The 20,860-nt window shown below is 43.3% G+C and overlaps 1 protein-coding gene across 1 annotated transcript in view; it reads right to left on the bottom strand.

Annotated features, from left to right (window-relative positions):
- tafa1b (TAFA chemokine like family member 1b) overlaps positions 1-20,860 on the bottom strand; it is a gene marked incomplete at both ends in the record, with an annotated part of 229,940 nt that overhangs the window by 24,687 nt on the left and 184,393 nt on the right. Inside the window, one exon of the mRNA XM_084063221.1 lies at positions 10,144-10,284. Coding sequence (XP_083919347.1) covers positions 10,144-10,284 — 141 coding nt within the window. The remainder of the gene's footprint in view (positions 1-10,143; positions 10,285-20,860) is intronic.

Below are 20,860 nucleotides of genomic sequence, written 5' to 3'. Positions count from 1 at the left end.
AAATTGTACTTAAGTACAGTACTTAAGAACAAACCGAAAGGTTTCCCGGGCTCCTCCTGGCTGCATGCCGGACGTGTCCTTGAGCAAGACACTGAACCGATAACCGCTTTGGATAAAGGCGCCATACATGGATTCAAGTTTGCCACGACTGATATCAGTCATTTGGATTCCATAGATGCCAGCATGTCTTCTATGAAAGCATTTTGCACAGCGGAAATAGCCAATTTACAAGCTCTCAATGCGTCGCAGACGGTTATTTTATTTTTACCAGACCTTATTTTATTTTTTGCAGACCTGATCTACAGATACACTCCAGCTAGTAGTGACTTTTGCGTGACTTTTTCCTCATTGGCTGTTTTTTGTAGCCAATGAGGGCTCACTGTACTCTCAGAATATGGGATCTAAAGACGACCCACAATACTGTGTTCGGCCACCGTATGTAACTCTATGGTAAGTGGCGCTGTTGCGCAATGTCCTCCCAGAATATGGGATCTAAAAACGTTGCCATGTTTTGTGTCATATCTTGTTTAAAGATTATAGCATTTGAAGTGGTCAAACGAGCAACATGTTTAGAAGCATTTTCCATAAAACCCTAATGGTCTCGGATATTTCATAAAAGCAAAGGCTAAAGCCTTGGTCTGTGATTTCTTCCCCTGGTCAGCAGTATTGTTGAACAGCAGGAACAATATTACAAAAATTTGACATTGTGTTAATTGTTTATGAAACAGCCCTAGTGTGTGGGGGGGGGGTGTATGTTTCACAAATCACATAATAGGACTTGGCCATACATATTTTTTTCAGTCGTGAGGTTTTATTTTTCTTTAATCCAGGCACTATATAGATGCAGACCATTTACCATTTTGCAGTCCATTTGCATATAGCGAGTGACTTGAGCTCCCCGAAAATAGCTAAATCCCAGACGTCACTTTAATTCCCTCCCTGCATGCAAAATGCTATTTAAACTTTAAAAATATGTATACTCCTTCATTAGGTGGTGCGGTTTGCAATGAGCAGTGCAAATGAGCTGTTGTGTGAATAATAAGCTAATTATCCAGTATGCCCTTCAGCTCTTTTGCCCAAAGTGGTTTCAGAGCTTTTATAAACAGCAAACAGCCTCGACCCCCCCTTTTTTTGGATGGATGCACTGGAGTGATCATGGCTATGCGGAGAAGCGAGCGTGAGAGGGCCGATGCTGAAGTAGATCAAATAAAAATCATCATTGGCTCGGGTCACCGCGACTCTTTCAAGAGACACTCTTCCGTGATGGAACACTGCTGCTGCTTGCTGCCTTGTCATTTTCATTTTCAATCAGCGCATGCCTCTCTAAGCGCTTGTTAATCAATACAGTAACGGCTACGGGGATCCTCTCTCACCGCGGCAGCCCGAGGCAAAGACACACGAAGCGTTAACTTCTCCCATGCTCTCTCTCTCTCTTCTCCACCTCCCCCTTCGTTCCCTCCCACCCGTCTCTCCACTGCCACGCATGCTGCAGGCCTTGGACTTTTCCATATTGCATTCCCTTCCTGTTACTCCGAGTTCTGCGGATCGTAATCGAAGCGATTTCATCCAGGCAGTGTGAAGAAGAATGGCAGAGGCACGACGTAACGACGTTAAATTCTATTCACATCTCAACCCCTTAAAAAACACACTTTCCCCCTGAAGAATAGAAGCGGCATTGTTTGTAAATGCATGCAGAAATTTCTCACTCCATCTGTCTGCCTAAGCCATGTGATTTTAACCCATTAAGACCTGGAACTGTGTCATTTTTAGATTTGAGCTAAAAAAGCATTATTTTACACTTTTGGCTATTCAAAAATAGCAGATATACAAGCTCATAGCGCGGCACCGAGTGCCGCGCTACGAGCTTGTAGATCTGCTATTTTTGAAAATTTGTGAAAATGTGTGCAAATCTTTGAATATATATATATTTCAAAGCGAACATTTTCAACTCAAATCTTGGCTTCTGGGGGGTCCCTGGAACAACATATTTTGATGTTGGGTCTGCGGCCAAATACACATCATTTTGGGGGTCCTTGACATGAAAAGGATTGAGCACCACTGATATAGAAACATACGAAAACTGTTGGGATTTAGGAGACTAGAATCGGCTTCAGGTCTCAATGGGTTAACAAGCCAGCATTCTTCCAGGCGGGTATGAAATGAGCCCCGAGTCTCTTGTCTGCCAAGTGTTGTTGAGGAAGTGTTTTTCGCTGTCTTCCTCTCCATACAAGGACAAAACAAAAGAGGGTATTGTACGGCATTGTATCTCAAGGTCAGAACTCTCGATATGTTTCAGTCTGCGTCTGCGGCATCCCCCCAACCGTCGAGTGAGCAGAACACCTGCGCTCTATAACTCGAATGGCTCAGGGAGAACTCTCACACGTAGCCAAGGTTCAAGTAAAGTTTGCCACTTCCCGTGGTTTTCGGGTACATCTCGCGTCTCTAGCGGGAATACGTTGTTTCGTGTTATCTGCCGCTCATGTCTAATTCATTCCACGCTCCCCTCAGGTTGTCAGCTGTGCCTAACCAACCCTGCGCACCTACCCCCCCCCCCCCCGAGTGGGCCGCCCGGCCTGGCCTTTTCCCGCGATGCCTCTCGTGATGAAGACACCTCGCCCGTCCTCTCCTTTTCGCGAGACGGCGCGAGTCACGCCGATGACTCTCTGAGACGATCGGGCGGCTCGCGAATGCGTCAGGAAGCGGGTTCTGATGGCCGTGAAGGATCCCTCCTGGTTCTGTCTCAGTGGGCTCGTGACTGCATGCCTCTTTGTTTTCCGGGGGAGCTGCCTACTCTCTGTTGATTGTTTGCCACGGTTTTTGCAATTCAGGTGCGCCAGCCCGGAGCGGCCCTGGCTTGTATTTATCCCATTTAGACCGGGAACGCATCTGTGTGTCATTTTTTTAGATATCTAGATTTTTTTTTGATTTTGTTATTTCTTTAGATTTCTAGATTTTTTTTAGATTTTGTTATTTTTTTAGATTTCTAGATTTTTTTTAGATTTTGTTATTTTTTAGATTTCTAGATTTTTTTTTGATTTTGTTATTTTTTAGATTTCTTCGGGCTATTTTTTGGAAAATAATCGTAAAAATGTGTGCAAATCTTTGAATATATATATACATTTCTAACTCAAATCTTTGAATCTGGTGGGGTCCCTGGTCCGCAGCCAAATAAATACACGGCGTTTTGGGGGTCCATTACATGAAAACAGTTTGAGAAACACTCGATATTATAGCAACATAGGTTTTTTCAAAAAACTGTGTTCAGAAGACATTTGTAAAATCCCCAGAAGAAAAGATTTGAGTAAAAACAAATTCACTTTAAAAATAAATATATTCAAAAGATTTGCACAAAATGTTCAAGATTTTTCAAAAATGGCAGACCTACAAGCTCATAGCGCGGCACTCGGTGCCGCGCTATGAGCTTGTAGATCTGCTATTTTTGAATAGCCCAAAGAAACCTTAAAAATGACACAAAGATGCGTTCCCGGTCTAAATGGGTTATTAGTTATTCATTTCCATGAGCCCGAGGGGGCCCGGGGCAAAGTGATATGCAACGCGCTCACTGCTCAGGTGTTCAGCGGTCCGCCCGAACCAAGTCATGCTGCATCGTCCCATGATGCCTGGCGGCGCTGGCTTCTCTAATGGTCTGGTCTATTCTCATTATTGGTGACATCACGGAGAAAATGGAGAAGTAATAATAGTGGTACTGAACTACCGCTCGGTCTTGTTATGGGGTGAACATTATAAAAAAAGGTCTCTCCATTCAGTATACAGTATAATGTCGCTGTCTGGCTGAAACCTTGTAAGGCCAAAACCGTTACTTTTCAGGAAATGGAAAAAAATAATAACCTGGGTTCCAATGGATCCAGTGAATGTATTATTTAGTCACAAGCTCTTTGTTGATACTTTTCTTTGGTTAAATAATGTATACAATCCACAGACAGACATAACCTCTTTCAACCTGGCGTCCCTATTTTGGGAATTGAAGGCAAACATTTTCCAAAATCTTCTAAATGTTTATCACAAATAGCCGTCACAAACAAGCTCACAACCCGTCACATTGTGACAGGTTTTAAGCTTGTAGAGTGTCTATTTGTGTAACTTTTGCGCCAAAAAGTATTAAATAAGACATGAATAAAAGGTTTTCTGCCCGACAGAGTCAATATACCTTCCTATCCTGCTATAATGGTGAATGCTAAACATTATATTCTAAAACTACAGTATATTCATTCCAGGACAGGTTTTGATCTTTTTCATAACCTGGTCCTGTCAACAAGTTTTAAATTGCACTTGCAAATTGCCTGACAGTGTCTGCTTCAACTAGTTTGTCAATTTCCTATTTAAATGAAGACTTATTCAATTCAATAGGGTTGCATGAATATTGTTTCCGTTTGCATATTTTAAGGACACAAGGTTAAAAACAACACTGTTGTTGAGTGTTAAAAAATGTCATAATGGTTTTCGATCCGGTAATTGCAGATCTTCAAGTGTTCATCTACCAGGCACTCGAAGGCCACAACTGAATTCAGCTTGCAAATATGGAGAGAATATGTAATTCAGTTAGGATGACTGTGAACTTTCAATTCCGTTGTGTTACTTTGTTGTGAAAAATATAAATGTAATGCAATTACGTTTAATTAAATTCTAATAAAATACTAATTGTGAGGCAACAATGAGCCAATATAATACAGTATTATAGTATAGAGAGAGCACTAGCACTAGAAGGGGAAAACTTGAAGCGCAATAAGACAATACCGTCAGCAAAGCTGGCCAATCAACACACCTTTGTCTGGCATTAAGAAAAGCAACCAATCAAAGACTTGTACATTTTACTTTGATAACACTGTCCTTTGGAACTAATTGAAGCACTGCATGACATTTCCTGAACATAAAACGTCAATGATAATCTGTATACGTAATAACTTTAGATTTTGATAACTCCCCGTTCAAAGAGATAAAGAGTCTTGTTAGTCAGCATTCCGTCCGGCTGAGTTTCTAAGATGGCGCTCGAGTGAACCGACCGAATGAGACGTTGGTTTTGCTATTCCTTAATACATCATGGTTTATGGAAAGTGAACGGCCACAGCCCTCAACCACATTAACCCATTGAGACCGGGAACGCATCTGTGTGTCATTTTTAGATTCCTTTGGCTATTAAAAAATAGCAGATCTACAAGCTCATAGCGCGGCACCGAGTGCCGCGCTATGAGCTTGTAGATCTGCTATTTTTTTTAAACATTTTATTTTTTGAAAAACATATGTTTCTATATCAGTGTCTCTCAAACCTTTTCATGTCAACGATCCCCAAATACATTATACTTACTGTATTTGGCCGTGGACCCCCAATATGTTGTATACGTGAATCCCAGAGACAAAGATTTGGGTCCAAAAAAATCCCTTTAAAAATATATTCAAATATTTGCACATTTTCAAGATTTAAAAAAAAAATAGCAGATCTACAAGCTTGTAAATCTGCTGTTTTTTGAATAGCCCAAAGAAATCTGAAAATGACATACAGATGCGTTCCCGGTCTTAAAGGGTTAAAGGCCTGGTTAAAGTGAGTGGGAGCAACTTGTAAGACACTACTTGATGTTGACAAAGACAATAGCCACCGCAGTATATAAATTAGACGCTGAAGAAATGTAAGCCCTCTTGTAAAGGGCCCCAGGGATCCCAGCATTCAGGAAGCCTGAAATTAGATTAGATCTCCATCTATATTGATTTGCCATGTCTTGTACACGTAGCTGGCTGGCAGGGCTAAACAACAGTTGGGGAGTCATTTGAATCTTCAGACATTTTGACAACAATGTCACTGTAATTACATAACGTTTGCATTGCTTGATGTTTGTAATCTGCCAAAAACTGGAAACGGGTCTGCCACCTTCTGGAAAAGCGAACTGCAGTTATGGACAGAGCCTATTGGCTCACTTAATTTGTTTGAGGGGGGAGCCATAATAAGCCCAACATTGAAGGAAATGTTGAAGCCCCCATGAACACAACCTCAAATCAACTCCAAATTTGAACCACCTGTTGAGCGGACTCTATAGACCAATTATTTGTTTACCAACATTGAGACTGGATGCACAGGTGATTGTTTCATACAATCAATTCTCAACCTGTTGTTTCGGGTTGCGCTGGTTTCAGCACACCCCAACCCCCTCTTGTGTGTTGGCTAGTGCTGCGCGCCCTAGCGAGACCTGACAGAATGGGTTTGACGCTTGCACAGTATGACGCTTGCAACCAGTGTGACGTCGTCTGTTAAGGGGTCTATAGAGTGCACCTCCAAAAGCACTTTTACTTTAGCCTGATTATAAGCCTGAAGCTTGCATGGAGCAGTCCACTCAGAGAGTGGGCGGGGTCTATGGTTTGGAACCAGGCTACTTTTACTGACCAAAGGGGATTCCACAAATGTGAGGAAAAAAAGTAAACACATTTGAACACCTTTTGTTCAACTTTTTTATTTGTTTAAATACATCGGTGCTATTGAACACCCTGTGTCTGTGTGTTTTTTTTTAGCCTGGTAAACCCCTCCCTCCGGAAAACTCATTTCCATTTGTTTTCAGAAGTGAGTCTGGCCTACAGGCCTTTCTGGGCGTGTCTCCCGAGTTCATAACATGAACTATCAGCACACTCGCACAATGTTCTGTGATTGACAGCGAAGGTTGGCCAATCAGGTGGCGAGTTCGAGTGAAACCGAATGGAACCGAGTGCGGCCGACAAAAATGGAACGGGCCGCCATCTTGTCTGTCCGCTATAAAACTTTTCGCTTTAAAACTTTAAAACGCTCTCAAACTAATTTTTTGAGGCACGGAATTTACTTTTAAGATATCGTTTGGATAGAATTTAGTTGTTTAACTTCATACAGTATATGTGGTTGATTAATCATGAGTCTATTTAAAAATAAAAATTCAGAGAACCGGCAGGGGCGGGCAGTGACACGTATGTATCCGAGTAAAGCAACCTATTTTAGGCATGGCCCCTTCAAAAGTCCCCTTGCGTCATACTTGGCTGGGGATGGGAAAAATGAGCTGCTGATTGGCTGAAGGGGAATGAACTGCTGATTGGCTGAAGGGGTTGTCAGTCAACTGTACTAATCCAGCCCAGCTCCCAAATTGCCCATACAGGCCTGTAGACCAGACTCCTTCCTGAAATCAAATGCAAATGAGATATCCGGAGGGAGGGGGGTTTACCAATATTGAAGCAATGCAAAGCATTAAAAAGTGCTTTAAAGACTACACCTCCTAACTCCATTGGATCCTCAAACTGTCTGTCAAACCACCCTAACTCCAACTTTGGAGATCCATCATTGATTAGAATAGGCTCTATGCACAGCAGCCATATTATCACTTCCTTCACAGGTGTTACCAATGATACTAATGAAGGCTCTGTTCCATTTAGTGTAGCACAGTGGCTCTCAGATTTTTCAATTTCCACAACCCCCATAACTCTGAGAGTGTACAAATGGAACCAAATGGACCCTTACGGGTCCATTTGGTTCCATTTGTACACTCTCAGAGTTACACACCCGCAAAGGGCCATTTGGGAGTGTTTCCAGTGAGCCAACATGCACAATACCAGCACCCTGACTCTGTCTGACCAGAATGGAACAGAGCCTTCATTAGTATCATTGGTAACACCTGTGAATGTCTTACAATATGGCTGCTGTGCATAGAGCCTATGACGAAGTCCGATGGAAGAAAATCTCCACATTAATCGTCAAAAACCTAACTCCACTTGAGCTGTGTTTGGGACACATTCAAGTATCTGACAATGCATGAAGTCACCATATCAACTTTGACGAGGCAGTATTGTGTTGTTCTAAAAACATGTTTTCTTTTTTCATTTCCTGGAACGTTAATATTTTGTACATAGCTGGTTTCTGCCCGAGAGCAGAGATACACTGTATACATTATTTATGTTCCCCGACTGACACTGGAGGCAACCCCCCATTGCCCTGTGCCTTTTCATACACACACGACCACAGAACATTGTCGTCCAACACCACACAGACACAACGATGGAGGGAGGCGGGGGCTTGAAACTTCATTAATTGTGTGGTATTGGAGTTGGAATTGCGCATGTCCATGTCTTTTTCACTGTTACAGTACGTGAATATTATCCAGAGAAGCAAATCATTTTGAATAAAAAACGAGCACGCCATCCGTAATAAGCTGGAAACAGCTCTCGGGTTGCGCTTGATATTTTTGACAAACGGTAGTGATATTTAATGTAGGCTATTCAATTCGTATCCTAACAGTTTTCTGAAAAGCGTATATGTTTCTATATCAGTCGTTCTCAAACTGTTTCATGTCAAGGACCCCAAAACATATTATTAGTATTTGGCCACGGACCCCCATCTCAAAATATTTTGTTCCAGGGACCCCCGGAAGCAAATATTTGAGTTAAAAAAATGTGTTTTAAAAGAATATAAATATATTAATTTGCAAACATTTTCTCGATTTAAAAAAAAAAATAGCAGATCTACAAGCTTGTACATTGAGCTTGTAGATCTGCTATTTTTGAATAGCCAAAGTGTAAAATAATGCTTTTTAGCTCAAATGAAAAAGGGACACAGATGCGTTGCAGGTCTCAATGGGTTAAACTTGGTCTTAGTAAAAAGGAACATCTCAGGCGTATAGTATAGTGACTGGGCATATAAAAAAAATGTTCCCCTCCAAAAACTAGACATTTTTCCCACGTTTAGCAAACTCTGCATAAACAACCGCTGCCATGCGGAAGGAGCTTGCTGCTAGGGACCAATCAGAAACTGTCAGCTTATAGTCAATGAGCTACGGATGGGGCGCGACGTCGTGGGAATTGTCAAACGTTATTCTCCGAATTTGTACGGCCCTTTATCCGAGTTTTGATTCTGTACTTTTTATAACAAAAGGAGGGGGAAATATATCCTATACAGGATACTTTTTTTTGTTGCGGCTTAGGCCGCAGGGGTCTTCAACAGGGTGTCCGTGACCCCTAGGGGGTCCGCAGAGATGCTAAGAAATCTTTGTGTGATAGGGACTTTATTTTTACACTAACCACTTCCCTCGCATCCCTATTCTGGGGGGAACATTAGTGTTTGGTGTGCAGGAAAAAGAGCAGACCAAGCCAAAGGTTACGAAGTATTGAGGGTTTAAGTGGTTAAATGTCTAAAAACACACGTTTAACATGAATCCAATATGGGGGTCCCTGCTTCATCTCTCTCTCTCTCTCTCTCTCTCTCTCTCTCTCTCAGCTAAGGGGTCCTTGGCCTGAAAAACGACCCCGGCCATAGGCTACACAACTGATGAAGTCGGAAGACGGCTCAAGGTAGAAACCGCTGCTGCTGCTGATGATTTGTGTTGTATGCAGTGTGTGTATACTAATGTAATTCTAGCTGTTGTCTTCTTGCTGTCATTTGGGGACCCAATGACCCAACACATTCAGTGACCGTTTTTTGGCTCTGGAATTGAACGCTGATGTCAATCTGCAGTTTGTAATATGCTGTGTGTTGTCTGCTGTTGAAGGTAGTGAGTTGTAACAGTATATCTGTGTGTAAGGGAACTGTCATACATGGGCAACTGGCGGCCCGGGGGCCACATGCGGCCCCCACCTTCATCTAATGCGGGCCGCAGGTTAATATCGGAATACTGATATATTATTGATTTCAGCTGTTACAATTCCAAACATGCAAACATGACCCGCTTTAATTGCGTCTATTTTATGTCCAATGTATTTGTATTTAAGTTACATAACTATAACTAAATGCATTTGAAATTAAATAAAAAATGTATTTTTCAGGATTCCGCTTAAAAAATAGCAAAACAAAAATCTGAATTCCAATTCAAAAATAGCAAAAATAGCAGATCTTACAAGCTCAAAACGCGTCGCAGCGCGACGCGTTTTGAGCTTGTAGATCTGTTATTTTTGCTATTTTTGAGTGACATGGAATGGCCTGACAGTATATGCAATGTGGCCCTCTGGAGTGAGTGTGGAAATATAGTGGCCCTCTGCATCATCAAAGTTGCCCACCCCTGCTATACAGTGTACACTATATCCTGATCTCTGGTTTGGGGTCACCATTAGTTCAGCTCTTCCTTTTTTAGGAGAAGAGATTTGTTTTCTCAGACGAGGCTAAAAAGGTTGTTTTTTAGACATTTTCTTTACCGTCCACACAGGAGGGTTTGTTGCGTGTCGTCCCGGCCACCTTCCCCGGTAAACAGGAGCACTTGACGGTCTGCGAGCGCTCCTCGATGCGGTTCTTGTTACAACACCGGTGGGCAGCGATCACCTCACACGTTCCCCCCTCTGCAGACAGACAGACAGACAGACAGACAGACGGGCGTGGTTAGTGCATGACAGTGGGTTAATCGGTAGCAAAAATCGATTGAGCCAACCTTGCATCTAAAGCAGGGGTCTTCACCGTTTTCAGGCCAAGGACCCCTTGGCTGAGAGAGAGAGAGAGAGATAAAGCAGGGACCCCCATTATATATTGTATTTAAAAAAAATGTTTTCCATAGATTTCATAGGCAGCTTTCATAGACTTTGTTTCACAGCACTATCATGTTGGATTCATGTTAATGCGTATTTCCAGACATTTAACCATGCACTTAAACAATACTTAGTAGACCTGACCTTTCACTCTGTACTTAGTCTGCTCTTTTTTCCACCTAAACCAAACCACTTTGCCGAAAATAGCAGATCTACAAGCTCACAACGCCTCGCAGCGCGAGGCGTTGTGTGCTTGTAGATCTGCCATTTTTGGCTAAAGTTCTCCTCAGAATAGGGATGCTTGGTTGAAGTGGTCAATATAGAAATCACACAACGATTCGGCAGACCCCCTGTAGTAACTCTGAGGACCCCCTAGGGGTCCCGGACCCCCTGTTGAAGACCTCTGATCTAAAGTTTACAAGGATGGAATGAATTAGATCTCTGATCTGACACAATGACAACAAGTTACATATGTTCCCCCCTTCATTGTGTCACTAAAGGGCTGTTTCTCTATTGGCACGTTTGACCCTCAAGGTTTCAGCCTCCGGGTAGAAACTCAAAATAGTCAGAGAAGACATAAAACACCATAAAAACACCACCAGGGGGCTTAAGGAAGCTCTATTAACCTCATAGACACATGAAAAACTGAAAAAAGTGCAAAAACATGGCACCACCTCTTTAAGTAAAAAGATTTGAGTACTTTTTCCCACCACTGGCCACGTGTCAACCGCTTCTCCCGGGCCCTCAGCCCCGCAGCAGAAGAAGGGCCTCGTGTCAATCGTGGTAATTACTGATATCCTCAGAACCGGGCCTCATTACCACAACCAGATCACAGCGTCTCTCTCACACGCCGCGTACATACACGGGGACGGAGGAGTTCTCTCAGTGGCGCGCCATGCATACGGCAGATGACATCAGTCATCTGTGAACGCCGCACAATAGGTCCCACTCTGACAAAGGAGGATGTCAGATTTTTTTTTTTTCCTGAGGAGAAGAGGGAAAGAAAAACCCTCCATTCCAGCGGCAGTATACTGGGTCAAAATAACAATAGGGAGGGCTGCCCATGGGGGAAGGAGAGGGGTGACAGAGCTGAGGGAGGAACATCCTAACCCACCGAGACCGGGAAACGCATCCGAGCGCATTTTTAGATTTATTTGGGTTTTTCAAAAGAAAATAGCAGATATACAAGCTCGTAGCGCGGCTGCTATTTTTTTTTTTTAAATCGAGGAAAGTTTGTGGAAATCTTTGAATATATGTTTTTAAGACGAACATTTTTAACTCCGATCTGTGCTTCTCGGGGGGGTCCCTGGAACATTTTGAGATGGGGGGGGTCCACGGTCAAATATATACATATCATTCTGGGTGGTCCTTGACGGGGAAAAGTTTGAGAACCGCTGCGTATAGCGACATACGTTTTTCAGAAAACTGTTAGGATTTAGAAGACATTTTGTAGAGTTCCGCAGAAGAAAAGATTTGAGTTACAAATGTTTGCTTTAAAAATCTCTCTATATATATATATATATATTCAAAGATTTGCACAAATTTTCCACGATTAAAAGAAGAAAAAATAGCAGATCCACAAGCTCGTAGCGCGGCACTCGGTGCCGCGCTACGAGCTTGTAGATCTGCTATTTTTGAATAGCCCAAAGACATTCTAAAAAATGACACACAGATGCGTTCCCGGTCTTAAAGGGCTAAAACAGGAACCTAGATGGGGGGGAGAGAGAGAAAGAGAGAGAGGGAGGGGAAGGGGCAGGGTGTATGTCTGGGCTGCCAGGGACCCGGTGGTGCCAGTTGAGTAATGAGGGAGCCACTGGAAGTGCCCCCTTCACACAATTATAAAGCGTGGGGGCTAATGCAGCCAACGGAGAGCTGCAGGAGAGAGAGGCCCTCCATCAACCGACTCTCTCTCTCTCCTTTTCCTCCACAGCCTCCGGGAGAAACTCTTTATCTTCCCCTGACAGCCACGGCAACAGACACCGGCGTCCAACAATTAACCCCTTCAATCCGGCCAACGCATTTATACTGTGTCGTTTTAAGTTTTTTTTTGTCGCCATAACCGTTATTGTATACTTTTGGGCTATTCAAAAAATTAGCAGATTTAGCTCATAGCGCGTCACCGAGTGTGAGCTATGAGCTTGTAGATCTGCCGTTTTTGAAAAATGTTGAAAATGTGTGCAAATCTTTGAGTATATTAAGTTTTTTGAAGGGAACATTTTTTAACTCAAATCTTTGCTTCTCGGGGGATTCTACAAATGTCTTCTGAAGCCTAAAAGCCTGGAAAAAAACGTATGTTGCTGTAATATCGGTGGTTCTCAAACTTTGTTTTCATGTCAAGGACCCCCGAAATGATATGTATTTGACCGCAGACCCCCCCCCCCCCCCCCCATCTCAAAATATTTTGTTCCAGGGACCCCCCCAGAGGCAAAGATTTGAGTTCTATATATATTCAAAGATTTGCACACATTTTCACCATAAAAAGAAGGGGAAAAAATAGCAGATATACAAGCTCATAGCGCGGCACTCGGTGCCGCGCTATGAGCTTGTAGATCTGCTATTTTTGAATAGCCCAAAGAAATCTTAAAAAATGACACGGATGCGTTCCCGGTCTCAACGGGTTAAACTGGAGCTCATCCCAGGACATGGAGAAGGAGAGGAGGAGAGGAGAGGAGATCGGGGGGGGGGGGGGGTACAGCCAGATGCTCTCCCACCTCCAGGATGGATGGAGAGTGGAGAAGTTGTGCGAGATAACCACAAACGCCACACACGTCCATGTTTTGCACACTCTGATTCCTCGCGGCCGGAGACGACCGCTTCAAAGAGCCGCGCTGAGAAGTCCCATTTATTATGGTCGAGGTGACAGAAGAGCAGTCAGTGTGTGTGTGTGTGTGTGCGTGTGCTTTTTCTTTCTTCCGGCTTGCTTTTGTGTAAATGTTTGAAATGGGCACGGGGTTCATGAATTACGGGGGGGGGGCGAGCGAGCGAGCTCGCAGCGGGCATACAGACAAGTTTGGCAACACTTTTCTTCTCCCATTCTCATCAACGTCGCGGTCGCATGGCAGGCAGCCGGACCAAAGGCAAGCCGGGATTAACCCCTTAAGACCGGGAACGCATCTGTGTGTCATTTTTAGATTTCTTTGGCTATTCAAAAGCTCAAAAGTTCAAATCTGCTATGATCTGCTATGATAGATCTGCTATTTTTGGGGGAAAAAATCGTGAAAATGTGTGCAAATCTTTGAATATATATACATTTTTAACTCAAATCTTTGCTTCTGGGGGGGGTCCCTGGAACAAAATATTTTGAGATGGGGGTCCACAGCCAAATACATATACTTTCGGGGGTCCTTGACATGTGAAAAGTTTGAGTTTTATAGCAATATACGTTTTTTTTCAAAAAACTGTTAGGATTTAGAAGACATTTATAGAATCCCCCCGAAGCAAAGATTTGAGTTAAAAATGTTGGCTTTAAGAAAAATATATTCAAAGATTTGCACACATTTTCACGATAAAAAAAATTAAGTAATAGCAGATCTACAAGCTCGTAGCGCGGCACTCGGTGCCGCGCTATGAGCTTGTATATCTGCTATTTTTGAATCGTCCAAATACATCTTAAAATGACACAGATGCGTTCCCGGTCTTAATGGGTTAAAAGGCAAACATTTCCAGCCCTGGTGGACCGCGCTGTCATGCAGTATTAATGTCACTTCTCCTGAAGCGTGTTGTTAGATATTTCTGGCCAAGGAACGAGGCAGAAACACCAGGCCATACAAGTGTGGCGAGAAGTCTCTTGAGTGTGCTAAAACCCCCCAAAAACACCCCACACTACGTTGGCCTTGTTGAATATTTTACTGACAGCTTCCCGGGGCCTGCAGACATGCTTTCAAGTCCACCGTGAAAGTATACCGTGGATGTCTCGATGGGTTTCGCACCTTGATCCCGGGTCACCAGAATAAAAAGGATGCAATTCAACAGCTGTAATGGCCTCTTTAAAGAGCCATTCCATTCTCATGGTGTGGTTTAACTCGATTCAAATGTACTTGAACTAGTTTTTTTCTTTGCTCTATATCTTTGCCCCCAGTAATCCATGATCCTATAAATTATTCATTGATCCACCAGAATGTAGTTATCCAAGAAGTATCCAGACATAAACACAGCGAATGCGACCAAAAACAAAAGCATTGCGCTTGTTTTGTTTCACTCAATGCATTTAGTGAGGCTCTGATTGGTGTTTTTACCGTGTGACATCACCACCATCTGCATTTAAACCAGTTTTCAGTGAGTGCCAGATGTTGGGATTGTAAAAACCAAAAGAATGCTTTAGAGATACGCAGAGCACAAGAAACCACCAGGGTTTTTAATGGCTAGGCTTCAGAAACACTTTGACCAAAGAGAACATTATTTTTGGGGGAGTGGTCTTTAAAGAGCTTGATTGGTTGAGGGAGATATGTGGCCCTATGGGATATTGTGCGTGTGCGTGCGTGCGCGTGCGCACACGTGTGTGCGTAGCTGTGTTGATTTTGACAGCACATTTGGATTTAGTTTTAGTCATATTTTAGTCACCTGAAATGTTTTACCGTTAGTTTTACTGTTAGTCTACAATTCATTTGGTCGACTAAAAATGCTTTTGGCGGTGCCTTGATGCCGTCGTAATGGATGATTTCACACTTGGCTGCACACTGAAAATAGCCGATCTACGAGCTCACAACGCGTCGCAGCGCGACGCGTTGTGAGCTTGTAGATCTGCTATTTTCAATGCGCAACACCTGAACGCAAACCAAACATAAAATTACTTGTCTTTTTAGTTCTACTGGATCTCTTCTCCACTCGTCCCTCACTGACATTTTAGTCTAGTTTTTATTTGTTGACGAAATTGTCAGTATATTTAGTCTTAGTTTTAGTCATCATAGCTTCGTTTTTATTTCATCTTTATTTAGTTTACGTCAGTGAAAAAAGGTAGTCAACAAACATTTGTCGTTATAGTCGACGAAGTGGTTCTCAAAGTCGGGTCTGGGGACCCACAGGGGTTCAATGGACTCTTACAGGTCCGTAACTCTGATGGTTCCATTTGCACAATGTAAGAGTTATGGGGGGTTCCGTGGCCTTAATGCGTACTAAACCTTACGCCGGGGGTCCTTGAAATTAACCCGTTTGAGAACCACTGAGCTAGGCTAGGGTTGATCGTCCAGCCATCAGCCAGGTGGACATTAGGCCCTGATCACTAACGTACCATCTGCTCTCTGTAGGAGAGAGCGGAATAAACGGCTTCCCCGTGACACTGCTGAGCCCGACCAGAGGGCCACTTAGAGGACAAATTGCCACTTGGACAAGACATAATGCCATCCAGGTAGATTGGCGCTCGGGATGTGTGGGTAAATGCTAGTCCGGTATCCGTGCCTCTGCATCTGAGGAGTGTGCGCATCTCTGGGGGTGTGTGTGTGTGTGTGTGCGTGCATGAATGTGTATTTTACTTTTACTGAACAAACACTCGTCTCTTTAGCTCTTTAATAAACAGAAAATACATGTTTCGGTAGGTGTCAAAATCTCAGCCAATCAGGAGAAAGTACCCATTTTTAAGCTTCATTTTTATAGTGTTCCAGTTCCAATTTTGCCTGCTCATTTCTTAGTGTCATCACTAACAATTTCACTTGTTTAATCTATATCCTGATTGAGTTCTCTATCCTGATTGGATAAAAATGGAAATGAACCTGAAACCGAAACGAAAATGCATTTTCTGTTTTAAAAAGAGGTGGAGAGACAAGGAGACTCCTTTTACTGAACAAACACTCTATAGCAATGAGTACTATCAGAATATAGAGCTATTTAACACTTATTTCAACCAAAGAAAATCACTTACCCTACCTTTAACCACTTCAGCCCTATTTACATTTCGGCCATTTGATCTACAAGCTCACATCTATTTGATCTACAAGCTCACAATGCGTCGCGATGCGACGCATTGTGAGCTTGTAGATCAGCTATTTTCAAAAGATTTGTATACATTTAGGAAAACTTGTGAAATGGGACTTTCTGCATAATGAGTGCTTTCTGCTTTTGGTACTTCCAAGTACATTTTGACGCCAATACATTTGTACTTTTACCCAAGTCAGTTTTGAATTCCGGACTTTTACTCGTAACAGGAGTCATTCTACATTGAAGTATTGATACTTTTATACTTAAGTAACACATGTGAGTACTTATTTTCCACCACTGCATCTGAGTGTGTGTGTGTGTGTGTGTGTGTGTGTGTGTGTGTGTGTGTGTGTGTGTGTGTGTGTGTGTGTGTGTGTGTGTGTGTGTGTGTGTGTGTGTGTGTGTGTGTGTGTGTGTGTGTGTGTGTGTGTTTGCGTGCGCATGCATGCGTGTCATTGCGTGTCATTGCGTGAGTGTGTTTGAAAAAATGGAACAAAAAAATGCTAGATGACTGTCTCCCAGTCAAATCTGGTCACATTTATTCATATCCTGCACTACTCCGCACCTTAGTGGAAAGCAGAGACCCACGTCGAGCTTGCTAAAAGGTGTGTCTTTGTATGTATGTGTGTGTGTGTGTGTGTGTGTGTGTGCTCTGATAATAGTCCGTGACAATAAAGAGCAGCGATATGACTGCAGGCCTGATAGATGGAGCACTTGCCGCCTGTCATCCTAGCTAAAGGGGTTAAACCAAGCCGTGAAGACGGAGTGGGTCGCCGTGCTCTCTCTAGCCGTTCGGTGAGCGAGGGGTGAAGGGCGTCGATGGTATATACCTAACTGACTGACTCATTTCTCTTCCTCGCGGGCCCCCACGGTGACAGCGGCCATTAGACGGACTGGATGAGGGTGATTACGTTTGAGGAAATCAATGCTTCATTGTTTCCAACTCTATAGCCCCAACGGCCAATTATACAAAAAAAAGAGCCACTAATGAGGGGCGGGGGGGGTGGGGGGGGTATAGGCAAAGGGCAGCTTGGAGTTGACAAGGAAAGCGCAGGATGTTTTGAGACGCGCAGATTTGGAGTCGCAGGCTGTGTCCCAAATCACTCCCAATACCCACTATAAAGCAGTGGTATATTTACTCAAGTATTGTACAATTTTGATGTATTTTTAACTTTACTGGAGTATTTCCAATATTCAATACTCTTACTTATATCAAATATTATATAGTACTTTTACTCCACTACAATTATTTGAAGACTTTAGTTACTAGTTACTTTGCAGATATAAATGATTATAAAACATACATTAACCACTTAAGCCCTATTTTATACATAGGCTATTTGAAAATAGCAGATCTACAAGCTCACAACGCGTCGCGATGCGACGCGTTGTGAGCTTGTAGATCTGCTATTTTCAAACATTTTAGTACTTTTACTTTTGGTACTATTGGCACTAAAGTATATTTTGATGCCAATAGTTTTGTACTTTTACTCAAGTAACGTTTTGAACACAGGCCTTTTACTTGTGAACAGAGTATTTTTATATTGTGGTATTGCTACTTTTACTTAAGTAAAAGATTTGAGTACTTTTCCCACCACTGCTGTAAAGGGATTACGCCATTTTGTACTGGTGTCCGAGTGTATATCGATAATTATTATACCCTAAAGTGTACTCATTTCATCCCACAACGCATCGTGAAAAGTACGATACAACCCTTGACCACTATCGCAAATCCTACATAATTCTGACGTTTATATGGCATGTTTTTTTTTTTTTTGACTCGCCTGCCAGTAAGGAGCCCCCACCAGGAGGACGTAGAGCCTTCGTCCTACTCCTCCCGCCCAACACTCCCCGCTGACAGGCGCCGCCCCCAGCCCGTAGGAGTACGAGCAATGACCGATATCACCCTCCCCTGCCCGGCTTCCCTCGCCCCCCGAACACGGGCCAATTGTGTTCGTGTATAGAGACGCCCGACATAGCCGGTTGCACCACGGTGGATTCGAACCCACAACCTCCGTGGTGGTGGTGGGCGGGGACTTTTACCACCGCGCCACCCGAACGCCTGGCATGTTTTAATAGGCTCTATGCACAGCAGCCATATTGGGAATGAATTGGGCCCCTTCCTTAGTTCCTTCACAGGTGTTACCAATAATACTAATTAAGGCTCTGTTCCATTTAGTGTGGCACAGTGGTTGTCTTATTTTCAAGGGTCCCCATAACTCCGAGAGTGTGCAAATGGAACCAAATGGACCCTCACGGGTCCATTTGGTTCCATTTGTACACTCTCAGAGTTACACACCCACCATAAGGGGCCATTTGGGAACAACATTTCTAGTTCTTTCTAGTGAGCCAGCACAATATCAGCATCCTAACCAGAATGGAACAGAGCCTTCATTAGTATCATTGCTAACACCTGTGAAGGAAGTAAGGAAGCGGCCCAATTTCTTTCCAATATGGCTGCTGTGCATAGAGCCTATAGTGCGATAAGCGGCAATGAGATCGTTAACCCGCGACCCATTGTAGAGTCTGTAATGCTGCGTTTTTGTTTTATCGCCGATGGGTTCACTATAATGTAGTCTCCTATACATGGAACTCCCTATATATATATAGGGAGTGGTGAATGAGTGAGATATTTCAGACACGTCCGCAGTCAACTCAAAGAAAGAAAGAAAGAAATATCAGGTTGCACATGTTGGTGCAATGTGCCAATGAGTGAAAACACACACACACGCACGGGCGCGCACACACACACACGCAAATTCATTCAGATTGCACAGCCATGCTTGAAAACCTGGGCAGACATCCACTTATGTAGCATCAGCGACAACAAGGCAGCACCGGCAACAGTTGTTGTCGGGCGCATTATACCGCCACACGGCGAATCCAAGGTCACGGTGACAGTGACGTGACAGTTCGTTCCGCGCGGCATGAAGAAGAAGACTCTTGGATCACAGCCAGGGATGCCAGATCTGCTTATTATAATGTCCCCCGCGATATTTTATTTGAAAATAGCCGATCTACAAGCTCACAGCGCGTCGCGTCGCCGAGATAACAGACTGCTTCCCTAAAACCTTGGCCCCCGTTCTCTCCACATTAACGACTGTAATCTATGCAGAGGAGCCATGATGGCTAATAATCATCGGCCTCACCTTCTGCCAGGCAATTCTGTCACTCTCCCCGTGTCTCTCTCTCTCTCTACCTATTCTCTCTTCCCCCTCTCCCCCACCACTTCCATCTGTGAGTAAGTAAGTCATAAGTGTGGTATGGGCCAAGGCGTATATACGCCAAGGCGGGCAAGACGGAGCCGAGAACCTCTCAAGGACTGACTTCCTGTTTCGTGGCATAACAACTTAACCCGTTGAGACCGGGAACGCATCTGTGTGTAACCACTTTAACCATTGTTTTATACTGTACCTTGGCTATTCAAAAACAGCAGATCTGCAAGCTCATAGCGCGGCACCGAGTGCCGCGCTATGAGCTTGCAGGTCCGCTATTTTTGAAAAATCGTGAACATTTTGTGCAAATCTTTGAATGTATATATTTTTAAAGCGAATATTTGTAACTCAAATCTTATTGCTTCTGGGGGATTCTACAAATATCTTCTAAATCCTAACTTTTTTATTTTATTTTATTTGTTTACTCATGTTGCTAAATATCAGTGGTTCTTAAACTTTTCCCCCAAAATGATAGGAATTTGTCCGCGGTCCCCCATCTGAATATGTTTTGTTCCAGGGACCCCCCCACAAGCAAAGACTTAAAATCTATATACACATCTATTCAAAGATTTGAACGTATTTTCACCTTTTTTTTTTTCTCTCTAAAAAAAATAGCAGATCTACAAGCTCATAGCGCGGCACTCGGTGCCGCGCTATGAGCTTGTAGATCTGCTATTTTTTTGAATAGCCCAAAGAAATCTTAAAATGACACACAGATGCAAATGACACACGGATGCGTTCCCGGTCTCAACGGGATAATCATTGTGCACTCAGGTGAAAATGAGCCATTTCTGCCTGTATGCCAGAGTGCCTGTTTTTGCCTTGCCAGACAGGCAGACAGACACAGCAGAGAGGGAACTGCAGGCTTACCTTCATCTCTGCATACAGCCTTCCTCCTGCTGTGGGGTCTTTTTTTTTTTGTGTGGGGGTCTGTTTTTCCCAGAGTCTTTGTAACTGACAGCTATCCACTACAGTCCCGGATATACTGTACTGCCACACTATACTTCTAATTGGCAATTTATGTCTCCGGTGGGAACTGGGGAAGACAAGTTATGTTCTCCAGTGAATCAGAAATGCTCAAAAAATGTACAGTATTGAGAAAAAGATGATGTCCTATCATCCTCTCTTTGCACCTTACAGATCAGAGTACACTTGCTGCAGGCTGTAATCCCGTCCCGCTAAAGATACGACTGTACTCTGTATAACCAGTGGTGGAAAAAGTACTCAAATGTTTTACTTAAGTAAAAGTATCACTACTGCTCTGTTTA

This window comes from Gymnoscopelus microlampas (assembly GCF_963454915.1).
Source record: "Gymnoscopelus microlampas genome assembly, chromosome: 7".
In the NCBI taxonomy this organism is placed as follows: domain Eukaryota; kingdom Metazoa; phylum Chordata; class Actinopteri; order Myctophiformes; family Myctophidae; genus Gymnoscopelus; species Gymnoscopelus microlampas.
Note: the sequence above shows the minus strand (reverse complement) of the source record. Positions and strands in the feature narration are given on the sequence as shown.